The sequence below is a fragment of the Fukomys damarensis genome, unplaced genomic scaffold (assembly GCF_012274545.1).
Source record: "Fukomys damarensis isolate Sample0158 unplaced genomic scaffold, DMR_v1.0_HiC HiC_scaffold_25, whole genome shotgun sequence".
Classification (NCBI taxonomy): Eukaryota; Metazoa; Chordata; class Mammalia; order Rodentia; family Bathyergidae; genus Fukomys; species Fukomys damarensis.
The window spans coordinates 20,871,501-20,882,939 of NW_022900937.1; the positions used below are offsets into that span (position 1 = coordinate 20,871,501).

The following is an 11,439-nucleotide window of genomic DNA, read 5'->3' on the forward strand; positions in this document are numbered from 1 at the left end:
GCTTGGAATCAGCTTATTGTATCTGCAAAAACAGAGTAATATGAAAAAGTCACTTTTTCAATCACATTAATGATTTAGTTGCTTAAGAACTTCCTCCTTTCAGATATTTGAACATTAAAAACAATTAGAGCTATAAAATCTGACATCAAGAATTTTATTATATTTGTCTACTTCTGATAAACTATAAACAATAGGGTATATGTTAAAAAGAATAAAATTAAGTAAAAGAATAAATATTGTATTAGTAATTATGAAAATCTCATAAATTTTAGTTACAGTTGTTATTTGGGAGGGAAGTATTTCAGATATTTATCATAAGAAATTTTGTGATTATAAACATCAGAGTTATGACCCAGCAAGCACCAGGATACAGTAGATGTAGAGAAGGAAAAATGAGCATTATGGGCAGAAACCATTAAAACATACCAACTCCAAGATATTCAAATATAGGAGGACAAATAAAATACAAGAATCTTGAGGTACAGAAATAGACTCACTCTCAGAGAAGGAGACAGCACTGTACCTCGCAGGCTAAGAAAAATAAACACCTCAAGGCAAATTAAACTGACACATCTCAAGGTCAGGACATCCAAGAGCCACTTGACTCTCAAAAGATTCATGTCTTCTTAGTTCAGTTTTGTTAATTCAGATGTGTCTAGGAATCTGTCCATTTCTTCAGTTAGTTAGAGTACAATTTTTCATTATAGTCAGTAAAGATCTTCTGTATTTCTACGATGTCTGTATGATTTTGCCTTTTCTACTGATGTGGTCCTCTTTTGGTAAATTTGGTTAAGGGTTTTTATCAATTCTGTACTTTCAAGAACCAGCTCTTCAATTCACTGTTTATCATTTTTTTAGTCTCAATTTCATTTGAGTCATTTATAGAAAAATAGGTGCACCTTGTTAACCATAATGTTAAGTGAAATAAATCATAGAAACTTAAATATTGCATGGTTTTTCTATGTGAGTAACCCAGAGTATAAGTAAATAGAGAGCAAAATAACAGACAGATAATAGGAAGCAGGGAGATAGATCTTTTGTAAATGAGAAGGGGGCCAAGAGATGAAAGGAGGAGGAAGCAAAAAGAATTAAGCTGTTTTATATACATGTACCAACTCTTCACAATGAAAGTAATCGTCATGTAATGAAATATGTAGTAATAAAAATAAAAATTTAAAAAGATTCACAAGTGAAGAAATAGACTGTAGTTGCAACTTTCTTATTCTTCTCCTATATTTACTTATGCCCATTTTTATTAAAGATTTCTAAAAGCTTAAAATAAATAGGATATAGTTCCTCTTTCCTTCAGTTATCTGACCCAAATATAGGCCCTAACCACTGCTCTTCACTCAGCTTTCATGCTATCCTCTCTCCCTACTTTCCATCTTCCTTCTTGAGACTCTGGAGGAAAGTACATGCTAATTCCAAGGAAGAAGAGGCCAAGAAAAGGGAGAGATGAGGGGGATGGAAAGGACAGGTCACAGCAACATGATCGCTCTGCACCCAGCTGCGACCTAACAGCCATGATAAAATAATTACCTGTTTTGTCTGTCTCTGGAGTTGATATCCGCCCCTCTATCTATCAGCAGTTGACATATTGTTGGCCTACACATCTGAGTAGCCAGAACAAGTGGTGTTCGCCCATCCTAAACAAAAGATAAACCACCATTAAGAGAACAAGTCTCCTGAAATGTAGCAGTTAAAATACAAGAGTGGAACTAAGAATAAATATAAACTGACTTACTATGTCCTTGGCATTCACAGAGGCCCCGTGGTCACAGAGCAGCTGGATGCTAGAAGGACAGTCTGCCATTGCTTTAGAAACAAAGGGAAATGATAAGTGGTGAACATCTGCAGGAAGACACATGAGGTCTGTCTAGGTCCATATAAGGCAACAGAAGTTCTTCAATTTCTCCACTACAAGCTTCTCATCCTTCGATCTCGGTTTAGCACTACAAGCCTCAACATTCCATTTTAAAGTGGATTAGACAAAATCATTTTCTAAGTAATTTATTAGGATCAAGGGATAGTGTCACCCTCATATAAGATAAGAATATACTACTAATTTAAGTGTGAACATGGATCATAAAAATCAAAGTTACATTTTCTATTTAGAGTCTATTTTTAAACATGGCTAAAACTGCCTTGATTCTTAAAGTTGGCTCAGTTTTTTACTGATTTCTTTTTATAGAAAAGCCACAGTTAATGAAGGATAAACCACACAATTCACATTTCCTTTGAAATTGCAATATCTACCCTTGAAAGTAGATCATTTTGTTAAAAATTAATTGTAAAAAAAATCACAAAATGCTTCTTTTTAACCAATACTAGATTTCATATTCATATTAGGAAATATTTCTGCAAAATTCATGAAATAGGATTTATATCCCCATTGATTTTTTTTCAAAGCCATATGGATTATGTATGTATTATTAGCATAAAAAGTATAGAGTCAGAATTATTTTTTCTTTGGTGAAACAAAAGAATTAAATCAAATACTCATTAAGAAAATGAAGTAAATTTTCATTTTTTATGTCTCTGATCCAGAAAATCTTTTGTGTAAAGGCATAATCTTTCTTAATGCAAAGGTTAACTGAGTATATTAATTCAGAAACTGTAAAATTTACAACTATTGGTCCAACTCTAGATGAGAACCACAAATTAAAAGCACAATAAACTGCAGAGTTTTTATACACTTAATATGAGAGTGGGTATTAAAGGTGCTATGGCACAGAGGGCAAGCTGCGCAATGATGTCAGATCACTCTTTCTTCCCTAATAAAAAAACTGCCAGGCACACTATGACCAGAAGACTACAGTTTCCATCCTCTCCCAACACCCAGTAAAGTGACTATGCGACTTACAGCTTGCCAATGAAACCTGACAATGGTGAGGTGTGCTACTTCCAGGTCTAGGCTTTAAAAGACTGGCTATGATTTCCTCCACAATCTTCTCCTTCCTGTGAAGAGGAGCTCAGAGGGACTAGTTAAAGTTGAGGACAATTCTAGAAGATACCAGAACTGCAAAAATGGAAGCAATCCGGGTCCCTGAATGACCCTGTGGAGCAGAGGCACCAGCTAATCTAAACAAGACTATTATTTCTGATGGCTTTGAAGTAAGTAGCCACTGAAATGAGGCAGAAAATGTTGAATCTAGAAATGATGACAAAAAGTAAAGAAGCCATGTGTTCATGGGTTCATAAAATAACTTTAGACATAAACTATAGACATACATACCAGAAACCAACCAAGGTTCTAAAGGAATCATCCTATTCAAAACTCCAAAAGCCCAGTTGGCTAAACTCACAATTATTCCAGCCTTAGACTGCCTCCACAAAGCAGATCTCTCTACAACATCTAATTTATCCATAAGCCTGGAGAATAATGCAAAATGAGGCATTCTCAGAAGGGACAGCCAAGACCCACAGAGGACAAAAGATAGGGATTTTCCCTGTAAAGGGAAACAGAAGGCAGTATCCAGAAGATCTAACTAAGAACTCTACTCGAAGCTCATGTGCATGTTTTGCTCAGCACAACTTGATAACTGTTACTACTTAGTGACTGTTCTCTTCTTTCTGAAAGGAAGCCTTTATTTCACTTATCCTGTCAGTGCTTCTTCACTGTATACTGAGAGAAACAAATGTCTTCTTTTTGAATTTACAGGTTACTGGACCATGAAGTTATCTCTGAGCCCAAAAGAGAGCACTGCACATCATAGAGGGATCCTAGACTTTAAGCTAGATGCAGAAACTGAATTGGTTTATGTATTTTCTCCTCTGGGAAGGGGATACAGGGTTCCTTGTTCAGGAAGTAGGGGCTACAAAAATATTTGGAAGGCCCAAGGGTTGGACTGCAGAAGCTGACACTGGAGTTCTTTTAGAATTACAACAAAAAGTCTTCATCCTACTAATACACACACTGAGCAGATATTAAGGTTTCACTCAATCAAGTTGTGGCAGTTTTAAATACATGGATAATAAGACAGAAAGTCATACAACTCATGATAATGTATGTAAAAATGCTTTATAATAATACCATTGCATATAAAAAGGGAAGAAAATACATTGAGTGAGAAATTAAAATACCTTGACAGAATCTAAAATGCAAAAAGAATAAACTGAACAAAAATTAAAGTATAACAATATAAAGGAAAATCAGGCATGGTGGAATATGCCTGTAATCCTAGCTACTTGGGAGGCTGAGACTGGAAGATCACAGGTTCAAGTTAGCCTAGGCAACTTGGACTGTGTCTCAAAATAAAAAGTGCTGGCGGTGTAGCTCAATAATAGAGTGCTTGACTAGTTTGCAGAGGGCCCTCAATTTAATTCTCAGTATTGCAAAAAACAAACAAAAAACTGAAGGAAATTTTAACGATAGTATATCTTCAATGCAGATAACTTTAATCTGTGCAAATATTCTATATATTGTACATGAAAAGAGAGAATAGGATATCTTCTTTCCTTGGCCTTCTACTAAACTGTAAGAATTTCAGATTTAGAGGAGTCAAGCTATCTTACATTCCAAAAATACTTAAGCTTTTTTCAGTGAACTTTCTTTATAAAGAATAATGCAGACAGGGTCAGGGTCTTGCCTCATAAGTGCAAGGTCATGAGTTCAATCCCCGGTACCAAAAAGAAGAAAGTAAGCAGCCAAGAATAATGCAGAATAGTTAGATAGATACACAAGCATAATTAATAAAATTAGTGAAATGACTAATAAAAATCTTTTAAAAAAATATAGCACGTTACAAAGATGTGAAATTCAGCACTGACACTTTTAAATCAAAACCACTACCACCACTAAGAACTTATATATGTCAAGCACTATTTATGATTTAGTTAAAACTACTTATTGCAATAGTATGATTATCTTCATTTTGCAAATGAGAAACATTAGGTTCAGATATGCTAATTATACAGACAGTTTTAGAAGGAGAAAAGGCTTTTCCTCCTTCCTATTTCTCCCATCAGTTCTCAAACACACACACACACACACACACACACACACACACTGTCTGCCCTACCTGACCTCTCTCCTTATCATTCTGTCCCTCTCCCTCCCTCTCCCTTTCCCCCTTTTCTCCCTCTCTCCTTCCCTCCCCCTCCTCCTTCTCCTCCTTCCGCCTCTGCCTTTTTCTCTCCCTTCCCTTCCTTCCTTACTTCTTTCCTTCCCTTCCCCCCTTGGAGCTCCAGGACATCAGGCAGATCCATCCTATGCCCTTAGTATCCTAGCAAACTGGCCTGTTAATATTGACTGAGTGAATTTTTTTAAGCTGCATGCTCAAATAAATTTCAAACAAGAGTACACAAAGTGTTTAACACTATTTCACTATGAATTATATAATATATATATATATTAAAACTTTGAGATGAATTTTAATGGCTACATATTTTAACAAATGTTTGCGTCCAACTGAAACCTTCACTCACCTGCATCATGAAGCGCAGTCCTTCCATGCAGGTCCACGTGTTCAGTGGGACAATTATACTGTCAAAACACAGAAACTTGGTGATCTAGGAGAGTCTCATTTTAAAATTCAATATCCAGACTCAAAGAAACAGCTGTTATTTAATCTTAAATTATTCCACTTATCAAAGAAACTAAAGATTTTCAGAAAATCTACTAAATATTTTGACATGAAACAAATATAATAACATTAGTGTAAATTTAAAAGTATTTCACCAAACAGGAAACATATGGTCCACTACAATTGCATAGGATATTGAAAATATGTTATTGTTTCTTTTTCCTTCAGCAAGAGTTAAAGTGAACCACTGAATTAGAAGAACAAATCACTGCTGCTGTGCAACTTGACCCTTTGACTGAAACCTTAAATCAGCCATTTGGTTCACAGAATTTTGTGGTTCCCTGATTAAAAGTTTAACTATGCTAAAACTACATAGTCTAACTCATCCATGTATTGAAACATCTAAGTCATATGCTGTATTACTCTATCTTATGCCATACTGCAGACAGCAGAAAATTCTAACTTCCAGCTAATGTCAACAGGAAGGTCAAGTCTTTGTTATTTATTTTTAAATCATGGAGTTATGCAACTTACTTCCCTAGAGTTTTTGTTCTTTATTGTCTACATTCCTTCACAAATGATGGAAAAACTACTATGTAAGCTAACAGTCAAAGTTAGTCTATCATTTTATTTGATCTCAAATTTCAGAAGACATTGAAAACATATTTATTATTTGCTGCAAAAACAATACAACTATAAGTTTTTTCTCATTTTTTTCCCCAGTACAAAGGATATATAACTGAGGTTTTTGTGTTTGCCAGGCAGGCATGGTGCCACTGAGCTACATCTCCAGCCCCCTAAAACTAATGTTTTAACCATTTCTACCACCTGTAGAAGTTTTTGTAGGCACAATGCATGTCCATATTTAGCAGCCAGGTGAAGTGCATTTCTCCCTATAAAAGAAATAAAGTATATGTTAAGAATTATTTTCTTCATACATGAATTTTCATAAAAATATTACTCTTTGTTCTAAAATTATTTAACAAGATACTTAATTTGTAAGCAGGCTTTCAGTTTCTGAGATGTTTCACTAGTTTGATATTTTTTAAAGATAATGTACACACCAAAGCAATGAAAGTGGGAAAAAAATAATTATACAGATCCACAAAAAGCAGGAACTCTATCTTATTCACTACTGTACCTCTAGCACCTGTACAGTGCCTGAGATTAAGTTGGTAGCTAGATACTGGTACAGAAAAAAGAGGGGAAAAGATAAGAAAGGGAATGTTGAGAGAAGAGATTTCACATAACATTTCCAAACATGCAATATGGGCACTGGAAATGGAGAAATAAGTATAAATCATGCAAAAGTTTTCTCCAATTGTATACATCAACTAAAATTCAAAGTTCATTATGAGTCCATGTCTCTAAAAACTAGACAACTTGTACAAATATAATGTGCATTAAAAAGTGCAATCTTAAAGGAAATGACAAAGAGTTGGGGAAAAGAGGAAAAAGCTGACTCTTGAATTCTCAAAAAGGAAACTTGAAGGGAACAGCCTACCTCCACATACTCTTCTTCACACATTACAGAGGGAATGTTTTTAAAAATTATTACAGTAAAAGACCCACTGCCATTAATTCCCCTCAAAATACTCCTCCTTGCTTCGAACACACTTATCCCACCATTCTTGCCACTTTCTGAAGTAGCTCTGGAAGTCTTCTTTCACGAGTGTCCTTATGAAGTAAGATTTAAAAAAAAATACAGTGAAGTCTGCTGCCAAGTGCCATCCAATGGAAAGGCAGGCTCATAAAAACATGACGGTGCATCCTCATCCACCTTTTTCATCAGATGTGGCACTATGTGACTCTGGCTCTTCCTCAAAGTCAAAATGAACAGGATAGGTAAATACTTTGGATTAATTTGGGACATCAAGATAGCCATGACAGCACAAGACACTCACAAAAGACTGCAGAACTGCTTCCCAAAGTGGCAAGAACAATTGGATAAGCACGTTTATAGAAAGAGGGAAGGATTTGAGGGGGATTCGTAGCAATGTTCTTTTACTGTAATAAATTAAATATTCACTGCACTATTTGATCACCTCTTTCATTTCTCTTAAATGGTGAAAGATACCAGGGTCTACTAGGCTAGTCTAGCTTCTAATGTTAATACCCTTCATTTCCTTCTAACCTTTCAATTTCTCAAAGTATAATTTGACTTCAGAAGTATACCTTTCTGCTACAAAATAAGGAATTTATATTCTGATCATCTGGTATGGATAAATAAGTTGCCTTCCAATTATATATGAATTTAGATAAACTTTTCTTAGGTCTAATGGCTTCTGGGTAGCTCATTAAGCAGATTTCTGAACTACAGGACCAGGTCTTTAATCAGACCCAAATAGAACATACTCAACTACATCCAAACATTGTCTCATTCCACGTCAGTCACATGTGATGATTTCAAATTTTAATTTGCCACAGTTCCTGGACAAGTCTCTTAGAAACATTTTATGCTGTGAAAAGTGACTGAACCAGAAGATAGAGTGAAATGTGGATAGCAGGGTTAGGCACAGTGCTCAACTAACAGTCTCTGCTATTCAACGAAATGCTACAGAAACTTAATCACATAAAAACAGCAGATGAGGGCTAAGGGAATACTAAATCCAAACATTTCAGATATAGCAGTTAAAAACAAAAATCAAGGAAACATCAGATCTCAAACATGGGATTTTAAGGAAAATCCCAAAGGTGGCAGAGTGTTGGGGAAGAGAGTTACCAGATCCAGCAGTAACTTCTTGTTTTAAATATACTTCCATTTACAATAGAAGTTAGGGTAATTTATCTAAATATTTTCTACCAAATATCCATACCCAGATTATAACAGGCACTACAGCAACTAAGAAAGATCCCTGTTTTCAAGAAAAGACAAGTCTAGTGACAATACAATAAACAAATTAAATAAAAATATAGCTAAATAGCAGCATAAACCAAAGAAAGGAAGAGCAAAGCAGAATATGTTGGGATGCAGTATATGAAACAACGTCTGCTGAGCTTGGGAAAGCATTTAAATTTGATCTTCAAAGGAAGGAGGGAAAAGTCGCTAAATTAGTCATGAGGCCAAAATGTCCAGAACAGAGAGAACACAGACAAAAACAAGATAACCTTCCAAATGGAATCAGCACAATAAATAAGTAAGTAGTCTTAGGAATTCCAAAGAGGTACAGTAATCTAAACTTTCTAAAACAACATATGCTTTCCATTGATATTTAAGGAGAATATTTAAGCAATAAACACATTTTTTTCTTTACTCTAAACAATGAAGTTTGGTCTTTAATTTAGAATTTGATGTAACTTTAGGTAAAGATTTCCTCACTGACTCAATTGTGATCTCTGTTTCCCTCTGTCTCTCTTCCAATTCTAATTCTACTTCCAATTCATTTCCTATTTCATTTCTCTTCCATTTCCAAGCTGATTAACAGTAATGTTTATTGGCTCATATATGCAGTCATAGGATAAGCTATTAAAGTTGTTAAGGAAATTCTCTGTCCTATGCGAACTCCTATGTTTGACTGAATAACAAAGTAGAACTACAAAGAACTAAGTGTTAAGAATTCTAGAGAACTGAGAATAGTTACCCTGATAAGTAGAAAACTATGGTTCTCACTGAAGAAAAATAATAGCTATGTAAAAAAGATTTCAACTGTCTCTAAATATTTTTTATAAATATAATTTTTAAAATAAATATAGCTAGGCAAACAGAGAATGGGATCTTCTTATGAAGCACAATGGTTAAGAACACAGACTCTATCGCTAGGGACTTAGCTCAGTGGTTCCGCCGCCTGCATCGCAAGTGCAAGAACCGAGTTCGATTCCCAGTACTCCCCCCCCGCCAAAAAGAACACAGACTCTGACTGGGACTCATCTATGAAAGGCCTCAGGCAAGGTACTTCACAACTCAGTGCCTCATATCCCCTGGGTTAATGTGAGGGTGAAATGGGTTAAGATAGGTAAAGCGTGCAAAGTGAAGCACTGAGAGGAGCAGTCATACACATATTCTATAAATGCCAGCTATCTTTGTTACTATCCTTGTGGAGGGGACATTGTCTTCAGGCAGTTAATTCTTCACCACAAAAAAATGCCCAACCCAAATGGCCAAATGGCCTCATGATGGAGAGGATTCGCATAGAGTAATAAATGAATAGAAACTAAGTGGACACTAAAGATTCTTCAAAATTTGACAGTTTAGGATCCTACAACACAACTGAGACTAGCTGGTAGGTCTCCAACTGCTTATTGGTCCAGTGATCCTTTCTCCTAACCCTCTCTTCTCAATGATACCTCAGAAGTAAACCTCTTCTAAACTAGTTAAAACCAGAAATATAAAGACTTATCTTTTAAAATCACATTTAAATCTGATTAGGAATATCAGATGGGTGGGAATGTGGTTCAACAGTACAGTGCCTGCCTAGCAAGGGAAAGGCCCTGATTCAATCCTCAACACCACAAAGAAAGAAAATAATATTAGCAGTGGACAATGTCTGTAACCTCTTTATGCCTTATCACTGACTACTTAGGTAAACATACCTACAGAGTCGCTGGTTGTAATATCAATTCCATGTATGAGGATGGCATTCAAACACTCAAGATTCCCCTTTGAGGCCACAACATGAAAGCTAAACAAAAAGAAAATATGTGTTATGTCATAGAAGCTACTAAAGGCATTTAAGTGTTACAGTAATGTCATTCTTTTCACACACACACACTTTAAAGGCTATGTTACAACACCTATACAGGTTGGGACACTCTAATCCAAAAATTTGAAATTTGAAATCCTCCAAAATCCAATTTACATAAAAGGAACATGCATTTTAAGAATACCTCCTAAGATCCAGTGAAATACTCTAATAGTCAATAGCCTTGATAAGAGAAAAAATTTAAATTATATCATTAACTCTATTATTTCAATAGCAAAGACTGATTCTTGGAGTTTAATAAAAGCATACTGAAAATATTCTATTAGATTATTTTGTTTACTGTCAAATATTTTGAAACTGACAAAACCGATTAAGTTATAGTGTAATGCTGAGGCCAAAGACAGATCATCCCTTGTCTTTAGATGTCAAATTAAACCTAACATGGAACAGCATTCAGAACAAGTAAAACTACCCTAAAAAGCTACCAAAGAGCTGATGGGTCTTTCTAGTGACCAGTCACTAAAGTGACCAATGACTCCACCTAATCTGTCCTCTTGTTTATAGACTTGAATGACTGGCTTACTCCATCCATTATTTCTTTCTCACCTTATATTTTATTAAAATCCACAAACATTTATAGAAACTGTGTTCAGTAAGAACTGACCACATTCAAACTAATAAACACACTAAGAGCTGTTGGCAAAGGACATTGAACTCAGGTTAAAGCAGAACCATGGCGCTAAATAAGTATAATCACCACCCCGCAAATGTCAGAGATAAATGACATGGATGTGCTCAGCCAGGTGCCTGGACACAGATACATTCTGCATCACACTCACACCAGGGGTTTCCGTGGCCTTCCACTGAAAACTACGATGCCCCCGCAGCCCCTGAAACCTTAGAACACTCATCCCCCATCCCTGCCTGACTTTATTATTCTACACAGAACTTAACATTTTATTATATAAATTTAAAGTTCCTTTTCTGTGTTGTCTGTCAGTTTCTTCTCACTCAATTGTAAATTCAATAAGGGCAAAGGTTTTTGTCTGTTCTGTTTCTTATTCTGTCCTCAGAACCAACTTGCACACAAATGTGGTCCTTTAAATATATGAATAACTAACCGGGCATGGTAGCACACGCCTGTAATCGCAGCACTCAGGAGATTGAGGCAAGAGGATTGCTTCAAGTTAGAGGCCAGGCTGGGCTACACAGTGAGTTCAAAGCCAGCCTAAACTACATAGTGAGACCCTGTCTCAAAACAAAACAACAACATA

At 35.6% G+C, this 11,439-nt stretch overlaps 1 protein-coding gene across 2 annotated transcripts in view; it reads right to left on the reverse strand.

Moving 5' to 3' along the window:
* Uaca (uveal autoantigen with coiled-coil domains and ankyrin repeats) overlaps positions 1-11,439 on the reverse strand; it is a 43,687-nt gene that overhangs the window by 25,641 nt on the left and 6,607 nt on the right. For both annotated transcript variants that reach the window (XM_010627519.3, XM_010627499.3), the window contains exons 3-7: positions 10,056-10,144; positions 6,354-6,418; positions 5,428-5,485; positions 1,745-1,815; positions 1,540-1,646 (exon numbers count right to left, since the gene is read on the reverse strand). In XM_010627519.3, the coding sequence (XP_010625821.1) occupies positions 1,540-1,646; positions 1,745-1,815; positions 5,428-5,485; positions 6,354-6,418; positions 10,056-10,144 (390 nt within the window). The remainder of the gene's footprint in view (positions 1-1,539; positions 1,647-1,744; positions 1,816-5,427; positions 5,486-6,353; positions 6,419-10,055; positions 10,145-11,439) is intronic.